Source organism: Limanda limanda, chromosome 11 (genome assembly GCF_963576545.1).
Source record: "Limanda limanda chromosome 11, fLimLim1.1, whole genome shotgun sequence".
Classification (NCBI taxonomy): Eukaryota; Metazoa; Chordata; class Actinopteri; order Pleuronectiformes; family Pleuronectidae; genus Limanda; species Limanda limanda.
Genome location: NC_083646.1, coordinates 26,210,548 through 26,234,922, shown reverse-complemented (window position 1 = coordinate 26,234,922; position 24,375 = coordinate 26,210,548). Strand labels below are relative to the sequence as shown.

The 24,375-nt window shown below is 40.5% G+C and overlaps 1 protein-coding gene and 13 non-coding genes across 14 annotated transcripts in view; all 14 read right to left on the bottom strand.

Moving 5' to 3' along the window:
• Nucleotides 1–24,375, bottom strand: part of snap91a (synaptosome associated protein 91a) — a 60,976-nt gene that overhangs the window by 13,987 nt on the left and 22,614 nt on the right. Inside the window, exons 2-12 of the mRNA XM_061081595.1 lie at nt 11,662–11,804; nt 9,699–9,774; nt 8,441–8,543; nt 7,574–7,667; nt 7,042–7,153; nt 5,966–6,072; nt 5,831–5,872; nt 1,541–1,602; nt 689–701; nt 228–415; nt 8–102 (exon numbers count right to left, since the gene is read on the bottom strand). Of these exons, the coding sequence (XP_060937578.1) occupies nt 8–102; nt 228–415; nt 689–701; nt 1,541–1,602; nt 5,831–5,872; nt 5,966–6,072; nt 7,042–7,153; nt 7,574–7,667; nt 8,441–8,543; nt 9,699–9,774; nt 11,662–11,804 (1,035 nt within the window). The remainder of the gene's footprint in view (nt 1–7; nt 103–227; nt 416–688; nt 702–1,540; nt 1,603–5,830; nt 5,873–5,965; nt 6,073–7,041; nt 7,154–7,573; nt 7,668–8,440; nt 8,544–9,698; nt 9,775–11,661; nt 11,805–24,375) is intronic.
• Nucleotides 15,511–15,583, bottom strand: trnam-cau (transfer RNA methionine (anticodon CAU)). Its single transcript has one exon. It is a non-coding gene; the product is annotated as a tRNA-Met (tRNA).
• Nucleotides 16,443–16,513, bottom strand: trnar-ucu (transfer RNA arginine (anticodon UCU)). The gene has a single exon. It is a non-coding gene; the product is annotated as a tRNA-Arg (tRNA).
• trnag-gcc (transfer RNA glycine (anticodon GCC)) lies at nt 17,518–17,588 on the bottom strand. Its single transcript has one exon. It is a non-coding gene; the product is annotated as a tRNA-Gly (tRNA).
• Nucleotides 18,066–18,138, bottom strand: trnam-cau (transfer RNA methionine (anticodon CAU)). Its single transcript has one exon. It is a non-coding gene; the product is annotated as a tRNA-Met (tRNA).
• On the bottom strand, nt 18,594–18,664 carry trnag-gcc (transfer RNA glycine (anticodon GCC)). Its single transcript has one exon. It is a non-coding gene; the product is annotated as a tRNA-Gly (tRNA).
• Nucleotides 19,142–19,214, bottom strand: trnam-cau (transfer RNA methionine (anticodon CAU)). Its single transcript has one exon. It is a non-coding gene; the product is annotated as a tRNA-Met (tRNA).
• On the bottom strand, nt 20,074–20,144 carry trnag-gcc (transfer RNA glycine (anticodon GCC)). Its single transcript has one exon. It is a non-coding gene; the product is annotated as a tRNA-Gly (tRNA).
• trnam-cau (transfer RNA methionine (anticodon CAU)) lies at nt 20,622–20,694 on the bottom strand. The gene has a single exon. It is a non-coding gene; the product is annotated as a tRNA-Met (tRNA).
• On the bottom strand, nt 21,554–21,624 carry trnag-gcc (transfer RNA glycine (anticodon GCC)). Its single transcript has one exon. It is a non-coding gene; the product is annotated as a tRNA-Gly (tRNA).
• Nucleotides 22,101–22,173, bottom strand: trnam-cau (transfer RNA methionine (anticodon CAU)). The gene has a single exon. It is a non-coding gene; the product is annotated as a tRNA-Met (tRNA).
• On the bottom strand, nt 22,852–22,922 carry trnag-gcc (transfer RNA glycine (anticodon GCC)). The gene has a single exon. It is a non-coding gene; the product is annotated as a tRNA-Gly (tRNA).
• Nucleotides 23,401–23,473, bottom strand: trnam-cau (transfer RNA methionine (anticodon CAU)). Its single transcript has one exon. It is a non-coding gene; the product is annotated as a tRNA-Met (tRNA).
• On the bottom strand, nt 24,138–24,208 carry trnag-gcc (transfer RNA glycine (anticodon GCC)). The gene has a single exon. It is a non-coding gene; the product is annotated as a tRNA-Gly (tRNA).

Genomic DNA, 24,375 nt, shown 5'->3' with positions numbered 1-24,375 from the left:
TTCTCACCTCCCCATCCAGTCATAGAACAAGCAGCTGCAGCGCCCCCTGTTGACAAGGAGGAAATTGGGTCCAAATCCAACAAGAACCCATCATCAAGGGCACTAAACACAGAGGACGAAAGTGAGAGAGTAAGTGTTGATAGATTGGAATCAATTTCTGATGGTATATTGATGCCAGGATATTGATGCATCTCAAACACTTTGTAATATTGTTGAGTGACTCCTACTTGCTAGTTATGGTGGTGGTGATGGGGGCTTGTGCAGAGGGGGTGACGGCAGGCGGAGGAGGTTTGGTAGGTGGCCCAGGGCGAGCAGGGGGAGCCCGATGCGGTGCCTTGGCCGGTGGTGCGGCAGTAGCAGCAGCAGGAGCAGCAGCAGCAGCAGCCGCTGGCATGGAGTTGTTGGCCGTATCTTCCTGCTGCAGAGAGAGAGAGACCCCAGTTAATGTGCTGACAAACACAGTTATGTAAACAGCTGTTTAACACATGAATTCACAATGAATCACCATATGTCTGTACTTGAAACTGTTAAGAGTGACGTTAAAGGTCAAATTCAGCATTTACATTTTTTAACATGTTCTGGTACTGCTGTGAAGCTCTAAATCTGTTTTGACAGTGAAAAAGTCTATGTATAAGCAAAGACTATAATTATTACAACAACATTGTGATTATCATGAAACAAAGCTTACCTTAGTGGGTGACCTGCAAAAACAATGATATGACATGAGTTAAAGAGTTTAATGGTGTACTTGCTGAAACATAATAGCTGTTAATGTGATGGAAGACAAAGTGGCAGCATTAGTATCACTTTGGTGTTTTTCAGGCAGGCAGCATTTCAAAGCAATTCCATTTAGCAAACATCTGCAATTATAGGATCCACGTTGCACAGCTGAGTAATAGCATCTTGGCCCCAGCTCAACTTCTACGTAGCTTTTCATGTTCACATAAGCACAAAAAGAAATTGTTGTCTTTGAAGGGCAAGCTCTGTAAAAGTTGGAGCTGAGTGTCAGATGATGACACAAGTGTCACAAAATAGGAAATGAACTTGCACAGAAAAATTAATATAGTTTTTTCCATAGAAGTTCATCTTGAACAAGTTGTTAGTGTGCAACATTAATGACTTGTTCAGATTTTGTTCTATAGAATCAATCACATGAATCAAACAACACAGTTACTACAAATGATGGTAAATTAGTATTTCAAAGTACAGTTCTCATTGAGAGAGAATACTTACTTATCCTCTCTGAGTTAGGCAAAGAAAGAAGAAACAACATGTTAGTGAAATAAGTGAGAGTAATAAGCAGATAGAGAAGATACTGTCGCAAATTTAATATCAAACAGGCCCCAGGGAAGGAGCAGAACCACTTCTAAGATTACCAAATATATTCAGGGGGATGTTGGACACCCACATGTTCAACTAACCACTTCTCACAGGGCTTTCAGCAAGGCACAAACTGTTACAAACCAAACTTTGGCCCAGTGCTCAATTTGGTAAATGTTAAAATACAAAAACAAAGGCACAGATACACCTGACTACTTACGGCTTCTTCCCCTCAAGGGTGTTGAGGTGGGTCTCCAGGGACTCTAGAAGACTTTCTGGGGCCTGATCACACCACAGGGCACCACAGGGGAAGACAGAGGACGACACGGTTAAAAAGAAAGCCTGATCATGAACTTCAACATGTTATTTCCTGTAATTTCATTCTTATTATACAGTACCATACGAAACACTAGGGGAAGTTACAAGATAATAAACCTTTAAACCAGTTACACAGATACAGGGAGTCACTAAGAGGGCAGACACATGGAGTCACTATGAGATTACTGTATTACTGTACACAAGTAGAGCTTTTGCAAAGACAGTGGAACTTTGATAAATGCAGCTTTTTATACCTGTTTTGCACAAGAATAAACTTGTGTCAAATATCTCAAACTAAAGATCAGAAAAGAAGAAAAATGGTTTGAAGTATAATTTTGTTTCACAAGATAATCATTATAAAGCCCATGCTAGTGAAGCTGTCTCATATCCTGATCCTGAGTTTATCTTCCTTGTGCAGACTCAACAGCGCTCTATTCTCAGATCCATCCATCTCTGAATCCACTGCTCAAAAGCTAACTTGAGTTTGGCACAAGGTTCAGGCCTAAATTCATTGTTTTCCTCAGCTTATGTCAAAGTATCCTGATTAGTGATGAATCACTGTCGACAGACCGAAGGGGACTCTGCTCTTACACAGGAAATGAAAAATGAAGGAAGAGGATAAAGAAGGGCACAAAAGGACAAAAACAGAAAAGGTTAAGTATTGATGGCAATCGAGTGAGAAGTGTACCAGTCAGCCAGTCAGCCATTATGAAAAGCTGAATGCTCAACCAGGCCAAATGGGAGATTATAACCTCCCAACATGCAAGTAAATGGATAGCACAATAATATCCACCAGGCTTATTAAGCGAGGTCAAAGCTAATTTCACTAATTCACTTAATCCCTTGATCCATTTCCTGGATATTTCCATTTAAATCTGCCTAGTATATTATTCATGAAAGCGTGAAAGGTCAACAAAATAGACAGACTGATATTGTTTGTCTTGGCTATGAGAGGGATGAGTAGACCATTTATCAACCAGGGACTCCACTGACAACAAAGAGACAAAGGGCACCTTTAACAGCTCTGTCACTGTAATATTTAGACACACACACAGTTGTAGTTCTCATCCGAGGAGGCCAGTGTAAAATGTGCTGGATCATCTCCCTGTGGACGTGACAGAAACGAGCCTCCAGGCAGATGCTTGACAGATTATGTCACATAACTGACACTGCCATCATTTGCAGAAACATTCAACATACAGACACAGTTCTAAAAAAATAGCACGGATAAGGACATAACAACAGGGCAAGAGAATCAGTAAGATGTTAAAACTACACTTTCTTGTTTGTGCTGCTGTAATGTGATACATTCTGGAGAGGATGAGCGCAGAAAGTGGTGGCAAATGTTATCACCCGTACAGTTAATTAACTAATTATTTATGGTGGCCTCTCTAGTCTGTAGGCTTTGGCCGTAAAGATTAATCATGCGATTCAGCTTATTTATATAACATTATAATTTTTATAGTGAGAAAAGTGGTGGTATATTTTAAATAGGCTCAATAATCTAAAATGTACTTATTGTTGAGGTTTCATTTAATGATGAACTCCAGACCATGTTAAAAGCTTTTAAATTTTTTTATAGCTTCAAATATTTCAACGGAAACATTTGCCTAAAGTATGAGCAGAAGAAAAATGAATAAAAGTCGGTTCGAACTGATGATGATAATAAGACTTAATTTGAAATGGAAATAAGTGTATTCATAAAGAGGCACATATAACATTTCCCCACAAAAAATAATACCAGACATTCAAATTTGAGAAGCCTTTGGGGGAAAAAATATTTTGCTGCTGTATTACAGTCTCACTCAGGTGTAATATTAAAGTTTAAATGCCATATGGGGGATTGAGTTGTTTGTATGCTGTCCATAACATGGACTTAATACAATTTGGGTAGAGACACTATTTTAGGAAAACACTTGAAGATTGATATCATTAAGCTGGAAATAGCTAGCGTTGTGTTGTGATATTGTTATCTCTGTATAACTTTTAATCCTCGTCCATACTAACGTACCTGAAAATGCCTATCATATGAGCGCTCCCTTACACTGGGCATGTGCGTACCCGTGTAAATAGGAAGGCATGCTCGAATAACAGCTTGTCTCCTAAACATGTCAGCAGTTGTATCATTGTTAAATGTACAATTTAACTGCACGACAGCTGTTAACAAAGACAAGACAGGGTCAGCAACACTTTTGTTTGTCCATGTTCTGTTCTGCACTGGTAGTCAAGGCTAATGCTGGTTGTTTTATTCCAGAACGGGGTCATGTGATCGGAGCCTGACGAATCAGCAAAAGGCTACATTGTGACCGAAAGACCAAATCAGCAAGTGTTAGGAATTTCAAACTTTTAACTATAGGTTATGTCTGAAAGAACTCTTAATAATAAAGCTAGAGGTAGTTTTAGCTAGATATAATGCACATACAAATTAATTTAATAACCGTTGCTGTTTAGTGCCAATAATGTATCTTTTAGTTGTCCTCATAATTAACTTCTTGGATATTAAAGCATATTTTCATTAGCTGTATTCAATATCAGACAGAATTCAAGGAGCTGTCCTTTCTGGGGCAAAGTCAGTATGACATTGTTTAGTTTCGAGGATGCGAATGTTTACACATTCACAGTCAAGATTGTTTTGATGGAGCAGACACACACAATAATAGGTTCTCAAACCATAATGGCACAGACTCTTTTCATAAAGGCGGAAGGGGAGGTAGGAGCAGTGGGTCAATAACATTACCTTATACAAATCATTATTTTCAACCTTTCGCTTAACATATTTAATATTTGGAATTTGCTAATAATGTTTGTACGTCACAAGGATGGCCAGTCTAACAGCTGTCCTGATAGGAGAGTCGAAGAGAGTTTTGTTATGGTTAAGTTGGTGCAGCCAAGATGGCTGGACCAAGACACTTTCTACTCAAGGCTGAATTACGAGACAACATCAGACTGTCAGGGTAGATAGAGTTGCCCTAGCAACCGGTAGAGTAGCGTAGGTGCATGACGGAGAGCTGCTCCCTGTCACTTCCTGGATTCGGTGACAAGAGGCGTGGGACTGCGGCTGGACCAATAAGGGAGATCCAAAGTGATTTGCGGTGAGTCCCCTCCAAATATTCATAACCAATCACATCAATTCTACTGTTATAACTATACACGACTCCTGCTGTTCGGGGCCATTTTCATCTTCCTACTGCTAACTTAATTAGCATAGGCTGTGATAATTGTCCATAGCTATGAATAACTTTTCATTGTATCTTTAAATAAAACATTTGATTGAACCAAAATCTTGGATCGGCTTCTCTCATTATATAGGATAAACAAACACGCCTTAACACAAGCAGTTGTGAGTGTCTACGTCATCATTTCCAAACATCTTTGTTTGTGCCTGTCCTACCTCAGGTTTCAAACTAAAATGGGGCCAGCAGCGGCTCAAACTTCTCTGTGTTAGTGGCTATACAACTGTGGAATAGTTTAGACGCCAAGTGTATCCTTTTTACAAACGAAAACGTAGTTTCGAAGGGAGAACATACAGGAGAAATCAGGTTTCTCATCATGGAAATGACTATAAATGGTAATACAGTGAAGCTGTCATGGAAACTCTGCAGCACAATTCAAGGACAGTCTGCTGTTCCTTTATACAGTTGTTAAACTAAAACTATGTAATCGGAAACAGCCACCTGATCAGCAAAATTACTCAGCATATCACAGCTTATCCAATCAGCTCATTCAGTCAGATCATCGAACTTCATCTGTTGGGTGGTTTTTTCACTCGCTGTGCAATTCACTTGTTCTGTGCCTCAATTCTGTGCACTCAAAGAGAGTTTTATTGTTGACCTTCACCAAGCTGTTTGCTCCCCAAAGCTAGCTCTTTGCACTCCTCACACTCTCAGCCTGAATGATCATTCTGCATCTCTGAAAGTCAAAGGCCAAACAAACACAGCTTATTGGTTGCATGACGGTTGGAGGTGATAAGGGGGTACAGTGAGATATGCCTCCTCTTCAACAAAGGGACAGATTGTAGCTGTCTGTGAACGTCTGATTACAACCAACAGAAAACCACAGGGAACCCGGAAGGAAAAATAAGCGGTTGCCTTAGACATTCGCATGACATATTAGACAGTAGATAAAAAACAGAGTACCGACATTCTCTTTTAGTTCATAGCCAGAAAAATAGTGGGGGGAGGAAGCTTCTTACCTGAGTGAGTTCGGGGATGTCATTTTTGTCTATTCCCACTTCCTGTAAAAGAATACAATGACATTTAATGAAATAGTAAATAAGTAGTACAATATGTAACTGATATTCAGAGATATATTGTGCTGTGTATGCTACCTCAGCGATTTTGAAGAACTCGGAAACCCGAGTCATTCGTGTAAGGAATCTCTTGTAGATCTCCAGCCCGTCTTTACACTGGCTCCTCTTCATCAGGAAAAACTTTTCTGGATAAAGAGATAGTACAATGTGACTCACTTATTCCCACATAGTTCAAAAAGAAGTCATGAGATCATTCTATGTTTTCCTTGTTGTTAAGCTGCATTAAAAGATCAAACCAAAAATGAATCAATCCTGCTATTAAGTATTGTGTGTAGCCAAAAATGTTATCTTATTTGTCCTTGCCACGGACATCCCCTGTGTCCAAAACCTGTTCATCACTTTGGCAAACCATTGCACTGGGTGATATGGCACTTCAACACTGTGAACGCAGGCACTGCATCAGCTCTGTTGCTGTAAATACTCACTAAAGGACCAAATCTGCAAAACAGAAATAGTCCCCAACAAATGCAACCCTAACAGGTTTAAGTAACTTATGCTTTTACAGTGCTCGATTGACCCATTTTGAAGGTCAGTAAGAGGTAGTAATGGAGGTCAGAAAATATCCATCTAGAGGAGGATATCAGAGGCCTCACTGAAGCACTAGTCTGTGTTTCACCTACTCGGCTAACAGTCTAATCATTATAGCAACATACCGTAGCACTGTTAATATCCAAACAATTGTGAACTTTAAATGGGTACATCTTTAGCTATGTGTATGCATCCGTTGCTATGTGTTATTCTTCAGATGATGAGAGACAAAGCTTGTCATGTTGTAGCTGTATGGTTTTAACCTGAATAGCTGTAGTGTGTGATTGTGTGTATGTCTTTTAGAACAAGGGGCTTTATTGTGTCTTGCTGATTGAATTTACAACCTCATGTTGCTGTGCACAGCACGATTGAGAAGCATTTCCCCTCAGTTACCACACTCGATCATTCTGATCCAGTGATCTCCACAGGTTCGCCATAAAATGGTAACATGATCTACATACCCACTTAATGGCTTCCTCTGTACTATGCCTTCCAGAGTACTTGACTTTTTTTCATTGATTATTTAGTAGATCATGTGATGAGGTGAAGATGGAGTGACTATTTACCGAGCAGGTTAATGACGCCATCATTGTAGCAGGCATATAACTTGATCAGATCTTTGAAGAGCAGGAGGAAGCAGGATTTTATCACTGGATTGTCCAGGTCCGGAGGATGCACCTGTGGACACAAATAAGACCCAAGAGGCACAGTGTAGTTAGGATTTTGAAGATGAATAGAGGGGACCAAATACGTATTTTGAGTCAGAAACTTACGAGGAGAATTAAATGACAAAGACAACAACATTTCTTAGTCTCTGTATCAGTGGTACTGTATGTATCCCATCCTCAAAATTGCAGGTATACTACATAGATAATTTCATGTTACACCGATATGTTTAAGTTTCTTTATGTTCATTGAATTTCAACACTCTGACAATACTCCTATATACACAGTATATATATATATATGAGGCTGTGACTACAACACTAAGCCTGTTTAAACCCAGTTGCCACCTTTCTGTCTTGACTGTGTTTATCCCTCAGCAAATTCAGTAACTTTCCAAAGTGACTCTGTTCCCTATTAGCGAGTGTCACTCACATCAAAATCCAGCAGTGCGTCGATCTGGCTCTGCAGGGTCGGCATTCCTTTCAACAGCTTCTCTACAGACATAGTCCTCATCGCTCCCTCAGCTCTGAGACAGAGGAGGAACCGAAAAGGGAAAAGAGAAAGAGTGAGAAAGAAGCTGAAAGATTTTTACACCTGCAAAGAACTGAAATATTAAACCCCCTTTCCTAATTGGGAACAGCCTGGGCTGCATGGTCTAGTATCCATTGTAATGAATCAAGAGCTGAGACATTTAGACTCACATAGTGTGATCATTGATTTCTTTAGTCTTTGTCTACATTTTTCAGTGTCAGGTTATGTAGCCTGATTCCTTGTGCTTTACAGTTTGCAGATCCAGGATCGCTGCTGCGGCAACATGGTGGATTATGATTGTGGATCGCAGACTGTCATCATGGATCATAGATCATGATGGTGGATTGCGAATCAGAGTTTGTGATGTTATGTATGAATACTTTAAAAATGAACAAATATTTCAATTATGTTACAAATAGTTTTTTCTAAACAAGCTTGTAAATACTGTTATTTTGTGTCTTCCTCAGTTACACATGGCATCTATTGCACTTCTGTCTGTCCTGGAAGATGGATCCTCACGTGTGGCTCTCTCTGAGGTTCCTATGCTTTGTTCCACTGTTAATGTTTTTTTTTGTAGTTTTTCTTGACTCTTGCTGAGGGTTAAGGGCAGAGGATGTCACACCTTGTTAAGCCCTATGAGACAAATATTCTGATGAATATCAAGGGCAATTAAAAAGCGAGCATTTTCTAGACCCAGCTTTCTTATGAGACAACAAAGTTGAAATGATCATTCAGAAGGGTGGTGTTGTGAGAAATGAAAACCAGTACCCTTTCTTGACTCGTCCAAAGTCAAAAGACATCTGTCTGTAGGCGAAGGCCTTCTCGTTGAGATAACGGCTGTAGCGTCTGATAAATGTGGACATGTCATAGCCTGAGGAAGACGCACACAATACACATGTAAACATGCAAACTCTTCAATGTCAACTTAGCGCAGAGTATTAGTAAGCATTGAAAATGTGTAATGGCTCCAAAACAGTGAGATGTCTGTCTTGTTAATAATGCAAGTGTAGGTGTTACTGAATATAAATTAGGTAAAAGTATAAAAACTCAAATGTAAAAATGTATAAAGTGCATATTCAGTAACTGTGCCTTAAACGAGCAGGAAATACTGTAATTTAGTCTTTCCAATTAATTATAAATTATTAATATTTATTATTATAAATTATTCTAATTTGTACCCCAACAGTTTCATAGTAACCAAACAAATTTTCACTTCTCATAATAAAAAGATTTCTGTGAGTGCAGCGCTATGGGCAGAGCTATACAGGGCGGCTGTGGCTGAGGGGTAGAGCGGTCGTCCTCCAACCTGAAGGTCGGCGGTTCGATCCCCAGTCTGAACCATCTGCATGCCGAAGTGTCCTTGGGCAAGATGCTGAACCCTGAATGGCCCCCCATAGAATAACAAAGTGCTGCAAGTAGATGCACTGTATGAATGTGTGTGTGAATGGGTGAATGTGAAACTGTACTGTAAAGCGCTTTGAGTGGTCTTCATCAGACTAGAAAAGCGCTATATAAAAACAAATCCATTACCATACCCTGAGCTGTGATATCCTGTGAGAGAAAGAACTGCAGCTGAAACTAGGAGGTCTGACTGTCTGCATGGATTGGAGCAACATTATGTCCAACTGATAACAAAAAAGGTGACTTTAATAAGCACATGGAGTAAAAGGTTCTAAGAGATTTGATTCAATGTATAGGTGACTGTTTTATGTACACCTGATTTATTGATTATACAAACTCTCATAAAAGGTTGACTATATGAATTTGCAAAGACTAGTAAAATGGTTTATACATATAAATATGAATATTACATAGAGAGAAAAGTAACAGTTGCTGCTGTGAAATTATTTTTTCTCCCCCAACTTTATGTATGTGCTGTATAGTATAATAACCTTTAAAAAATATTTTCTACAAAAATAACAAGACAGACCCTAGTCGACAACATATGAATGACAACAGGGTTTGAAGCTAAGTTAAAGCTGGAAGTTAGTTTTGTCTACATAAGAAGTACAGAGGCATCACCCACCATGGGAGCCAGTTTTGTCCAAGAAGTTGCTGAGGTTGAACAAGGTGTTTCTAGAAGCCAGGAACTGCAGGAATTTCTGTGGGAGAGGATAGAAACACAGTGTTTACATAGGTCTAAAACGGTGTTTCCATGACTCACTCATGAGTACGTCTGAAACAGCAGCTGGGGGATTAGCACATGTGTATGTCTGGAACAGAGAGGGTTCTCCAGCTCTGCAGGAGTATGTTTCTTTCGATGGTCCGACTCCCCCAGAGTGACAGTGAAGCAAAGAGTGCTGTTCTTCTGTTGTTGTCGATGCCATTCTCAATCAAATCAATCCAATTTTATTTGTATAGCTCATATTCACAAATCACAATTTGTCTCATAGGGCTGTAACATGGTGTGAATATCTGGCTGATATTTACTTTGTTTCTTGATCTCCTGCTCTATCGCTTTGGTTCCCACCAAAACAAATCTCAGGAGCAGGTTGCTTTGACTTTCAAATTCAAGTTTGTATCACTAAAGTATAGGATGCTCACCGGCGCACACTAATTCCACATCTGCACATGCAGCACACTCTCTCATAATGGATGTGGGAGAGGAGATGGCAGAGTAATTGGCAGGTTATCAAGGGTTGTGAATTTCTCCTCAAAACTGCTCACTACCATCAACAAAACATAAAATGAAGGAATTTAAGAATTCATTGAACAACAGGGTTCTGTGTGCTCGTTTGAGGGATTCATTTCCATTTGAATCTCAAAGGAGCTGTTCAGCACTTTCAGCACTGTTTGGCTGGAAGGTTATTGAATTTGTGATTTTTCTTTATTGATTAGAGAGAAATTCCGATTTTAAAGGAGCAATGTTACACCTTCACGAGTGGAAAGATGTGAATATGATTTAGGAATATGGAGAGAAATAGGAAATATGGCATTATGATAAAAGACAAATAAATAATAAAGACAAATAGGTTCAGCATCCCTACAAGAAAAAAAGCTTACTGCAGTGGTAAAAATATCCCTCCAACACACAAATAAACAACACACACACACATACACTGTATCCTATTTTGTGGCTCCATGTAAACAAAGCAGAACACAATCAAACGAGGGGATGTGAGGAATAAAATTCCTCCCTTGAGAACCAGTGAGCTACATTCCGCTCATCAAATTTCTTTCTCGCTTTCATTCTCTCGTTCTCTTTCTTTCAACAAGCCAATTCAGTTTTACATCTATTATCACCAAGAACACTACAGTAGTCCTGGTTAATGTACGTACCATGTAAAGATAATATCACCTTGTCAAATATAAATGAATACATTAACACATTTTCACTCTTATCAGTGTGCGTGTGAAGGGCCAGAGTATCCCACTGTGGCCCATGGAAATATAAGCACACTTGCCCTTTTACCCAGATACCTGCTGTAACGAATGCAAAGGTTAATGCTATTATCTTCATACCATTAAACCTCTACTAGCCATCTTTCCTGCTCTATGTACTGGCATAAAGGCGAACCGGAAGGAAAAAGGAATAGGGAATAGTAGATATGGAACGTGAATGAATGACTAAATGAGATGATAACTTGATCTCACAGTATCTCACTTTGTCTTCTTATTCTCCATTGGTCATTCTCTTGCACTCTCTTATTGAATATTTCAATATACAGTCTCTTCTCTCTTACATTGCTGTATCAATAGCTTCCCCCACGCCTTTGTTATCTACATTTCAGTTGCAGCCTGGATAATTTAATGGGCAGTAAAACACTATCTGTTTATCTCTCTGAGTTATCCCTGGCTGACGATTCAGAGCTTTTGCCTTTCTTCAGCCTTGAGGACATAAAATGGGTCAGGAGGTCGGAAACAGAAGGTCAGTCCTTTTGTTAATTCCATGGAGGCCATTGAGGAAAATTATGAGGCAGAACAGCTCAGGGAAAAACTTCATTCATCCATAAATATTGGGTTGTATATAATTTTTGTTATCAGCTCACCTCGTTGCCTTGCACCATGAGGTGGTGTGTGGTGATCAGGGCTTTGAAAACCACCACCCAGCTGGCGTTGCCGGCCCTCTCCATCAGTGTATCGGCCATCTGGGGGACGTTCACAGTGGTCTCTGAGGTGGCCTGGATCAGGTCTGATAAGCACAGAGAAGAGAAGGAACATTGTCAGATGGTGGATATTAGCATGGGAGAGACTCAGTACAGGTACACACTGTGAAAAGAGCCCTAAGTCAACAACTGTAGTGATGATGGAAAGGGTAGACAAGTGGGTTTTAAATGGCAAAAAGACGCGTAATAGAGTAAATGAATCCCTGCAATTTGCAGCCACACACCTTTCACTTGTAAGTGTCAGTGTTTCATCAAGCAAGCAATTTAAATTAGGTATTTTTACATATGTTCATCAACCCGTTTTAAGACTGATAATAGAAGAAGTTTCAGCTTCATTTTGTGATATTGTCAGTTGTGTGAAGAAATGCTCTTGGCTATTCTTTGTGTAAAGACCTGAGGCATCTCTTATAAACTATAACCAGATGTTATTTGTCAGTGTTAGACAACTTAAATTATTTTGCAATTGATTTCTGATATGTGTTTAGAAGTGTCAGTTCTTATGTTGTCAATCATATGGCCATTACTATGCAGCAGTCCTATCCGTGCAACCAAAAGGAGAATTGGAAGCTGCCATGTTCCACCTTAATGAAATCATTTTTAAATGTATACTTCACATTATGCCACCAATGCCTGGTATAAGTCACAGTTGCTGCTGCTTTGTTTCTTTCTGCAGCCAGTCATTTATGCGAGCACAGGCAGAACAAGAGTGGTATATTCCACAGAAGAGAGAGGGAGAAACTGCAACAGAGGACTTGACTGTGATGAGAGGCAAACTTTAAGCCATACAGATCTCAGTCAACACGACAGACAGACACGTTTTTGGGAGAGGGTTCTCTTGACCAACACACTGGTTCAGTACTAAGACCTCCTGTTTTAACAAAATAATTTATATATCATCTACTTACATTATAGGTAATAATGCTGGCTACCCAGTGAAAACAGAAGAGTTTCCAAGGCGATGGGTATGACCTTTAAAATTTCAAAAATGTTGATAGGTTTGCATCACACAAAAGGCAGGTGAAGATACCAATCCCACAATTGTGTAAATTGTAGCAACAGATGCTGCATGTGCCTCTTTTGCGTTAATGTGATAAGTTTACCAAGAAGACAAGCTACCAAATACTTAGCTAATATCCACTGAATGTATGTATTCAGGGCAGACCACTGAGGTCAGAGTCGTCCATGGCAAATGTTTGGGGCATGTCCTCAGAGACTGAAATAAGATAAGTATGCGTGTACACAGAATGATGGAGGGAGAAGGAGAGAAAACATGGCCAGCACTATTTTAAAAGACTTGATTCAGCAGAGCATGGAAGACTCAGAGCAACCACCATTGAGTCCATTGATTCACTAATAGTGTAATTTCCATGTCTACCCATTTACTGCCAGCAGTTTGGGATCCTCCTGACAGGTGTTAATTGAATTTGTCTCTTTCTGGCATATACACCTCACACATGGAGCTTTATGCCACTTATTATGATTTGACAACATTTTAACCAGAAACCCAAAGATCTTTGCTCAACATGCAAAAAAATGCATTTAAATCAATTTCAGAAACATTGTTATGCATTTGAGGGATTATTATATCCATTATTTATTATATTATATTTAACCCCTGTAAGTGCTGAATTTTCTTGAGATTTAAACTTAGTTCTTGAAGAATCTTTGTCAGATCCAGTTATGATCTGACAAAGGACATGTAGATGGTAAATTATTATTTTTGTTTAAAATAAAGCTTTCTCTTTACATGATAATAAAGTAAAATGCCCCATAGTAGTTATGGGAAGAGAGGCGTTCAAGGTCACTTTGCTTTGTCAGTCATGCTACTAGCCTGCTGGCTCATTTGCTTCCTCTATCATGCTCATCCTCATCGTGCAGTAATGACTGCTGTGCATGTCCTCTTCAGTAGTAAGGCAGTGGCCAAACACATACATGCACGCACAAAATGTGAAGGATAATCCCTACAGGGCTGATGAGTCAGCAGCCTTCATCATCCTACGCTTTTCATCTCTCAGTCTCCGTCTGTTGGCCCCTCTCTCTCTCTCTCTCTCTCTCTCTCTCTCTCTCTCTCTCTCTCTCTCCCACGGTAATGGTCTGTGCTTTGGCCAGACTGTGAGACAAAATCTCCAAATAAGAGTGCAGCAGGAAAATGAAAAAATAATAATATGCAGCAAATTACAGCTGTAATTGAAGAAGATTTCAAACACAAGGAAACAGCAGCCGAACACTGTGTGATGTGAATCAACTATTTAATAAAACCACTTTTCAATAGATCACTCATGTGTCCAACTGTGAACTGGCATTAGTTTATTTGAAAATGTGTTGGATACATGCAGTAGAATAAAATCATAATCCTGCAGAGAGAGAGAGAGAGAGAGAGAGAGAGAGAGAGAGAGAGAGAGAGAGAGAGAGGGAGAGAAGCAGATAGAGAGTCTAAGTTCTGATTGAAATACTGAGCAACAATCAGCGGGATCTCTGAACTCACCTCCCACCCCCACGTTCCTACTCAACTAAATATTTGTGAGTGAGAGAGAGACACAGATAGGGTGTAAGGCGGCCATGTATGTGGCCCTTGACAAGTGCTAGCACAAAGGCTCACTATGCTTGGATCCTTTCCATGTACGGTATAAAGCAACACACAGCACAATGAATAATTTAAAGTATATTTTGTCATATATAAAGACAAACTCAAAAGAAGATCATAATTCAGTATCAAATGTGTACAATTAGAGTGTAATAATTTCTTTTTTGTGTTGGCTTGCCCCACACCTACAGTGAGGAGACCTTTAACTAATCCTCCTGAGCTGAAGTTTGTGGTGAAATACTTTCATCATAGCTTATCCATCTGTTGTTGTTTCCCCACAGACACTCAGACCAGCCTCTCATCTGAGATGTCACACTGCCCCCAAAATGTTTTCATTTATGATACATTCTGCTAATGTAAAATTTTTGAAAAGTTACTATGTATTACTGTTTTGTTTTTTCATCCTTATTCCCTCAACGAAGTCTTCTGGATGTCATCCTGCACATGATCAGGATAAAAAGATTTGACCCTTTTCTTATCAACGTTACTTTCATGTGAACAACCAAGTGAAAGACTATGAAGAGAAGGTCTGAACATGTGCAAACTCTTCTATAAAAACATGTGCTCTCTGATGCCGTTGACCAACACAATGAGCAGACAAGTTCTGATCAAATAAAATCCAACCCTAAGTAACAAACAAATACATTAGGTTTTACACTGCAAATCGCCTCACCTATTGTTTTATTGTTTTAATTTCATCTATTTATTAGTATTCAAATGATGGTCTTCTTTGCTGCTTACCTGGACCTCACTTCTTCGTTTCAGTCCCTTTCATGTAACTCATGTTTTTGAATGACAATAATTCTTCCTGAATCTTAGATCTTGAATTTCAGAAAGTTCATCACTTGTCCAGGTTATGGCAACTATGGGTGTGCAGAGGCTCTGTCTGCATTCCTGTCAATCTCGATTATCTACACATAGCAAAGAAGCACCACATGGTTTGGCCTAAAATTTGTCCAAATTGCAGCTGCTCTGCTTTTCACCAGAAATGCAAAACTACTCTTTCATTTCTACAGTGTGAACCAGAAACCTTCATTCCTCTTTAGTGTCTCAACAGTTTCCCGTTCTTTCCAACTGCACCCTCTATGGAATGCACAGTGTAAATGACTTGTTGCAAGGTCGCTCAAAACCTCATGTAAAAAGGCACATGCCCCGTGTGAGGGTTGAACTCACGACCTTCAGATTATGAGACTGACGCGCTGCCTACTGCGCCAACGAGGCCAATGGTACAGAGAAAATATGTGAGAAAAAAAAGCGATATCTAAAAATAGAGGAAATATGAAGGACTACTTGTCAGTCAAATAACCATACGCATCCAACGTCTGAAATTCGGGATACATGTGTGTATTCTAGCACATTGCTGTCCCGTACTGTGTCCAAATAGTCCAAATGTTATGTACCAAGGCCTTCAGACAAAACCAATGTTGCTTTAGAAACTTTGAATAATCCAGAACAAGAGTAATAAGAAGAAGACATATGAGTGTTTGAAAAGTCATTCTGAACCAGTTAACAGTGAGCATTATAAATCAATGATCTTAATCCAGTTGGAGCAGGGTGGGGCTAACAGCCCATGTGGACTGCAAACGACAGAACAGATACCAGAGTGCTTTAGACTAGAAGGAGGGTATGGACATAACGATCAATAGACCCACACTTGAGATGTAAATCATTGGCTAAAGATTGTAAAGTAATTCTGAACCAGTTTACAGTGAGCATTATAATGCAATGATCTTAATCCAGTTGACACACGGTGTGGCTAACAGCCCATGTGGACTGCAAACGACAGAACCAATACCAGAGTGCTTTAGACTAGAAGGCAGGTATGGACATAACGATCAATAGACCCACACTTGAGATGTAAATCATTGGCTAAAGATTGTAAAGTCATTCTGAACCAGTTTACAGTGAGCATTATAATGCAATGATCTTAATCCAGTTGACACACGGTGTGGCTAACAGCCCATGTGGACTGCAAACGACAGAACCAGTACCAGAGTGCTTTAGACTAGAAGAAGGGTATGGACATAGCCATCAATACACCCACACTTGAGATGTATATCATTGGCTAAAGATACTCTGTTGCATTAGCCGGGAATCGAACCCGGGCCTCCCACGTAGAAGGCGAGAATTCTACCACTGAACCACCAATGCTTGAAAATGCCATTTTTACGATTTTCATTGTTCGAAAACGCACTCTTAAGGGACCCCTATGCCCTGCCAGGACAATTTATCTGATGTTTAAACCACTTCAAAGACCCCTGTGGGTTTTGGAATGACAATAAATCTTCCTGAATCTGAGATCTTGAATCTCAGAAAGTTCATCACTTGTCCAGGTTATGGCAGCTATGGGTGTGCAGAGGCTCTGTCTGCATTTCTGTCAATCTCGATTATCTACACATAGCAAAGAAGCACCACATGGTTTGGCCTAAAATTTGTCCAAATTGCAGCTGCTCTGCTTTTCACCAGAAATGCAAAACTACTCTTTCATTTCTACAGTGTGAACCAGGAACCTTCATTCCTCTTTAGTGTCTCAACAGTTTCCCATTCTTTCTAACTGCACCCTCTATGGAATGCACAGTGTAAATGACTTGTTGCAAGGTCGCTCAAAACCTCATGTAAAAAGGCACATGCCCCGTGTGAGGGTGAACTCACGACCTTCAGATTATGAGACTGACGCACTGCCTACTGCGCCAACGAGGCCAATGGTACAGAGAAAATATGTGAGAAAAAAAAGCGATATTTAAAAATAGAGGAAATATGAAGGACTACTTGTCAGTCAAATAACCATACGCATCCAACGTCAGAAATTCGGGATACATGTGTGTATTCTAGCACATTGCTGTCCCGTACTGTGTCCAAATAGTCCAAATGTTATGTACCAAGGCCTTCAGACAAAACCAATGTTGCTTTAGAAACTTTGAATAATCCAGAACAAGAGTCATAAGGAGTGTTTGAAAAGTCATTCTGAACCAGTTAACAGTGAGCATTATAATGCAATGATCTTAATCCGGTTGACACACGGTGTGGCTAAAAGCCCATGTGGACTGCAAACGACAGAACCAATACCAGAGTGCTTTAGACTAGAAGGAGGGTATGGACATAGCCATCAATTCACCCACACTTGAGATGTATATCATTGGCTAAAAATACTCTGTTGCATTAGCCGGGAATCGAACCCGGGCCTCCCGCGTGGCAGGCGAGAATTCTACCACTGAACCACCAATGCTTGAAAATGCCAATTTTACGATTTTCATTGTTCGAAAACGCACTCTTAAGGGACCCCTATGCCCTGCCAGGACAATTTATCTGATGTTTAAACCACTTCAAAGACCCCTGTGGGTTTTGGAATGACAATAAATCTTCCTGAATCTGAGATCTTGAATCTCAGAAAGTTCATCACTTGTCCAGGTTATGGCAGCTATGGGTGTGCAGAGGCTCTGTCTGCATTTCTGTCAATCTCGATTATCTACACATAGCAAAGAACCACCACATGGTTTGGCCTAAAATTTGTCCAAATTGCAGCTGCTCTGCTTTTCACCAGAAATGCAAAACTACTCTTTCATTTCTACAGTGTGAACCAGAAACCTTCATTCCTCTTTAGTGTCTCAACAGTTTCCCGTTCTTTCTAACTGCACCCTCTATGGAATGCACAGTGTAAATGACTTGTTGCAAGGTCGCTCAAAACCTCATGTAAAAAGGCACATGCCCCGTGTGAGGGTTGAACTCACGACCTTCAGATTATGAGACTGACGCGCTGCCTACTGCGCCAACGAGGCCAATGGTACAAAGAAAATATGTGAGAAAAAAAAGCGATATTTAAAAATAGAGGAAATATGAAGGACTACTTGTCAGTCAAATAACCATACGCATCCAACGTCAGAAATTCGGGATACATGTGTGTATTCTAGCACATTGCTGTCCCGTACTGTGTCCAAATAGTCCAAATGTTATGTACCAAGGCCTTCAGACAAAACCAATGTTGCTTTAGAAACTTTGAATAATCCAGAACAAGAGTCATAAGGAGTGTTTGAAAAGTCATTCTGAACCAGTTAACAGTGAGCATTATAATGCAATGATCTTAATCCGGTTGACACACGGTGTGGCTAAAAGCCCATGTGGACTGCAAACGACAGAACCAATACCAGAGTGCTTTAGACTAGAAGGAGGGTATGGACATAGCCATCAATTCACCCACACTTGAGATGTATATCATTGGCTAAAAATACTCTGTTGCATTAGCCGGGAATCGAACCCGGGCCTCCCGCGTGGCAGGCGAGAATTCTACCACTGAACCACCAATGCTTGAAAATGCCAATTTTACGATTTTCATTGTTCGAAAACGCACTCTTAAGGGACCCCTATGCCCTGCCAGGACAATTTATCTGATGTTTAAACCACTTCAAAGACCCCTGTGGGTTTTGGAATGACAATAAATCTTCCTGAATCTGAGATCTTGAATCTCAGAAAGTTCATCACTTGTCCAGGTTATGGCAGCTATGGGTGTGCAGAGGCTCTGTCTGCATTTCTGTCAATCTCGATTATCTACACATAGCAAAGAACCACCACATGGTTTGGCCTAAAATTTGTCCAAATTGCAGCTGCTCTGCTTTTCACCAGAAATGCAAAACTACTCTTTCATTTCTACAGTGTGAACCAGAAACCTTCATTCCTCTTTAGTGTCTCAACAGTTTCCCGTTCTTTCTAACTGCACCCTCTATGGAATGCACAGTGTAAATGACTTGTTGCAAGGTCGCTCAAAACCTCATGTAAAAAGGCACATGCCCCGTGTGAGGGTTGAACTCACGACCTTCAGATTATGAGACTGACGCGCTGCCTACTGCGCCAACGAGGCCAATGGTACAAAGAAAATATGTGAGAAAAAAAAGCGATATTTAAAAATAGAGGAAATATGAAGGACTACTTGTCAGTCAAATAACCATACGCATCCAACGTCAGAAATTCGGGATACATGTGTGTATTCTAGCACATTGCTGTCCCGTACTGTGTCCAAATAGTCCAAATGTTATGTACCAAGGCCTTCAGACAAAACCAATGTTGCTTTAGAAACTTTGAATAATCCAGAACAAGAGTCATAAGAAGAAGACATATGAGTGTTTCAAAAGGCATTCTGGACCAGTTAACAGTGAGCATTATAAATCAATGATCTTAATCCAGTTGGAGCAGGGTGGGGCTAACAGCCCATGTGGACTGCAAACGACAGAACAAATACCAGAGTGCTTTAGACTAGAAGGAGGATATGGACATAACGATCAATAGACCCACACCTGAGATGTAAATCATTGGCTAAAGATTTTAAAGTAATTCTGAACCAGTTTACAGTGAGCATAATAATGCAATGATCTTAATCCAGTTGACACACGGTGTGGCTAACAGCCCATGTGGACTGCAAACGACAGAACCAATACCAGAGTGCTTTAGACTAGAAGGCGGGTATGGACATAACGATCAATAGACCCACACTTGAGATGTAAATCATTGGCTAAAGATTGTAAAGTCATTCTGAACCAGTTTACAGTGAGCATTATAATGCAATGATCTTAATCCAGTTGACACACGGTGTGGCTAACAGCCCATGTGGACTGCAAACGACAGAACCAATACCAGAGTGCTTTACACTAGAAGGAGGGTATGGACATAGCCATCAATACACCCACACTTGAGATGTATATTATTGGCTAAAGATACTCTGTTGCATTAGCCGGGAATCGAACCCGGGCCTCCCGCGTGGCAGGCGAGAATTCTACCACTGAACCACCAATGCTTGAAAATGCCATTTTTACGATTTTGATTGTTCGAAAACGCACTCTTAAGGGACCCCTATGCCCTGCCAGGACAATTTATCTGATGTTTAAACCACTTCAAAGACCCCTGTGGGTTTTGGAATGACAATAAATCTTCCTGAATCTGAGATCTTGAATCTCAGAAAGTTCATCACTTGTCCAGGTTATGGCAGTTATGGGTGTGCAGAGGCTCTGTCTGCATTTCTGTCAATCTCGATTATCTACACATAGCAAAGAAGCACCACATGGTTTGGCCTAAAATTTGTCCAAATTGCAGCTGCTCTGCTTTTCACCAGAAATGCAAAACTACTCTTTCATTTCTACAGTGTGAACCAGAAACCTTCATTCCTCTTTAGTGTCTCAACAGTTTCCCATTCTTTCTAACTGCACCGTCTATGGAATGCACAGTGTAAATGACTTGTTGCAAGGTCGCTCAAAACCTCATGTAAAAAGGCACATGCCCCGTGTGAGGGTTGAACTCACGACCTTCAGATTATGAGACTGACGCGCTGCCTACTGCGCCAACGAGGCCAATGGTACAGAGAAAATATGTGAGAAAAAAAAGCGATATCTAAAAATAGAGGAAATATGAAGGACTACTTGTCAGTCAAATAACCATACGCATCCAACGTCAGAAATTCGGGATACATGTGTGTATTCTAGCACATTGCTGTCCCGTACTGTGTCCAAATAGTCCAAATGTTATGTACCAAGGCCTTCAGACAAAACCAATGTTGCTTTAGAAACTTTGAATAATCCAGAACAAGAGTCATAAGAAGAAGACATATGAGTGTTTCAAAAGGCATTCTGGACCAGTTAACAGTGAGCATTATAAATCAATGATCTTAATCCAGTTGGAGCAGGGTGGGGCTAACAGCCCATGTGGACTGCAAACGACAGAACAAATACCAGAGTGCTTTAGACTAGAAGGAGGATATGGACATAACGATCAATAGACCCACACCTGAGATGTAAATCATTGGCTAAAGATTTTAAAGTAATTCTGAACCAGTTTACAGTGAGCATAATAATGCAATGATCTTAATCCAGTTGACACACGGTGTGGCTAACAGCCCATGTGGACTGCAAACGACAGAACCAATACCAGAGTGCTTTAGACTAGAAGGCGGGTATGGACATAACGATCAATAGACCCACACTTGAGATGTAAATCATTGGCTAAAGATTGTAAAGTCATTCTGAACCAGTTTACAGTGAGCATTATAATGCAATGATCTTAATCCAGTTGACACACGGTGTGGCTAACAGCCCATGTGGACTGCAAACGACAGAACCAGTACCAGAGTGCTTTAGACTAGAAGAAGGGTATGGACATAGCCATCAATACACCCACACTTGAGATGTATATCATTGGCTAAAGATACTCTGTTGCATTAGCCGGGAATCGAACTCGGGCCTCCCGCGTGGCAGGCGAGAATTCTACCACCGAACCACCAATGCTTGAAATGCCAAGTTTACGATTTTCATTGTTCGAAAACGCACTCTTAAGGGACCCCTATGCCCTGCCAGGACAATTTATCTGATGTTTAAACCACTTCAAAGACCCCTGTGGGTTTTGGAATGACAATAACTCTTCCTGAATCTGAGATCTTGAATCTCAGAAAGTTCATCACTTGTCCAGGCTATGGCAGCTATGGGTGTGCAGAGGCTCTGTCTGCATTTCTGTCAATCTCGATTATCTACACATAGCAAAGAAGCACCACATGGTTTGGCCTAAAATTTGTCCAAATTGCAGCTGCTCTGCATTTCACCAGAAATGCAAAACTACTCTTTCATTTCTACAGTGTGAACCAGAAACCTTCATTCCTCTTTAATGTCTCAACAGTTTCCCGTTCTTTCTAACTGCACCCTCTATGGAATGCACAGTGTAAATGACTTGTTGCAAGGTCGCTCAAAACCTCATGTAAAAAGGCACATGCCCCGTGTGAGGGTTGAACTCACAACCTTCAGATTATGAGACTGACGCGCTGCCTACTGCGCCAACGAGGCCAATGGCACAGAGAAAATATGTGAGAAAAAAAAGCAATATTTAAAAATAGAGGAAATATGAAGGTCTACTTGTCAGTCAAATAACCATACGCATCCAACGTCAGAAATTCGGGATACATGTGTGTATTCTAGCACATTGCTGTCCCGTACTGTGTCCAAATAGTCCAAATGTTATGTACCAAGGCCTTCAGACCAATGTTGCTTTAGAAACTTTGAATAATCCAGAACAAGAGTAATAAGAAGAAGACATATGAGTGTTTGAAAAGTCATTCTGAACCAGTTAACAGTGAGCATTATAATGCAATGATCTTAATCCAGTTGACACACGGTGTGGCTAACAGCCCATGTGGACTGCAAACGACAGAACCAATACCAGAGTGCTTTAGACTAGAAGGCAGGTATGGACATAACGATCAATAGACCCACACTTGAGATGTAAATCATTGGCTAAAGATTGTAAAGTCATTCTGAACCACTTTACAGTGAGCATTGTAATGCAATGATCTTAATCCAGTTGACACACGGTGTGGCTAACAGCCCATGTGGACTGCAAACAGCCCATGTGGACTGCAAACGACAGAACCAATACCAGAGTGCTTTAGACTAGAAGGAGGGTATGGACATAGCCATCAATACACCCACACTTGAGATGTATATCATTGGCTAAAGATACTCTGTTGCATTAGCCAGGAATCGAACCTGGGCCTCCCGCGTGGCAGGCGAGAATTCTACCACTGAACCACCAATGCTTGAAAATGCCAATATTTACGATTTTCATTGTTCGAAAACGCACTCTTAAGGGACCCCTATGCCCTGCCAGGACAATTTATCTGATGTTTAAACCACTTCAAAGACCCCTGTGGGTTTTGGAATGACAATAAATCTTCCTGAATCTGAGATCTTGAATCTCAGAAAGTTCATCACTTGTCCAGGTTATGGCAGTTATGGGTGTGCAGAGGCTCTGTCTGCATTTCTGTCAATCTCGATTATCTACACATAGCAAAGAAGCACCACATGGTTTGGCCTAAAATTTGTCCAAATTGAAGCTGCTCTGCATTTCACCAGAAATGCAAAACTACTCTTTCATTTTTACAGTGTGAACCAGAAACCTTCATTCCTCTTTAGTGTCTCAACAGTTTCCCGTTCTTTCTAACTGCACCCTCTATGGAATGCACAGTGTAAATGACTTGTTGCAAGGTCGCTCAAAACCTCATGTAAAAAGGCACATGCCCCGTGTGAGGGTTGAACTCACGACCTTCAGATTATGAGACTGACGCGCTGCCTACTGCGCCAACGAGGCCAATGGTACAGAGAAAATATGTGAGAAAAAAAAAGCGATATTTAAAAATAGAGGAAATATGAAGGACTACTTGTCAGTCAAATAACCATACGCATCCAACGTCAGAAATTCGGGATACATGTGTGTATTCTAGCACATTGCTGTCCCGTACTGTGTCCAAATAGTCCAAATGTTATGTACCAAGGCCTTCAGACAAAACCAATGTTGCTTTAGAAACTTTGAATAATCCAGAACAAGAGTAATAAGAAGAAGACATATGAGTGTTTGAAAAGTCATTCTGAACCAGTTAACAGTGAGCATTATAAATCAATGATCTTAATCCAGTTGGAGCAGGGTGGGGCTAACAGCCCATGTGGACTGCAAACGACAGAACAAATACCAGAGTGCTTTAGACTAGAAGGAGGGTATGGACATAACGATCAATAGACCCACACTTGAGATGTAAATCATTGGCTAAAGATTGTAAAGTAATTCTGAACCAGTTTACAGTGAGCATTATAATGCAATGATCTTAATCCAGTTGACACACGGTGTGGATAACAGCCCATGTGGACTGCGAACGACAGAACCAATACCAGAGTGCTTTACACTAGAAGGAGGGTATGGACATAGCCATCAATACACCCACACTTGAGATGTATATTATTGGCTAAAGATACTCTGTTGCATTAGCCGGGAGTCGAACCCGGGCCTCCCGCGTGGCAGGCGAGAACTCTACCACTGAACCACCAATGCTTGAAAATGCCATTTTTACGATTTTCATTGTTTGAAAACGCACTCTTAAGGGACCCCTATGCCCTGCCAGGACAATTTATCTGATGTTTAAACCACTTCAAAGACCCCTGTGGGTTTTGGAATGACAATAAATCTTCCTGAATCTGAGATCTTGAATCTCAGAAAGT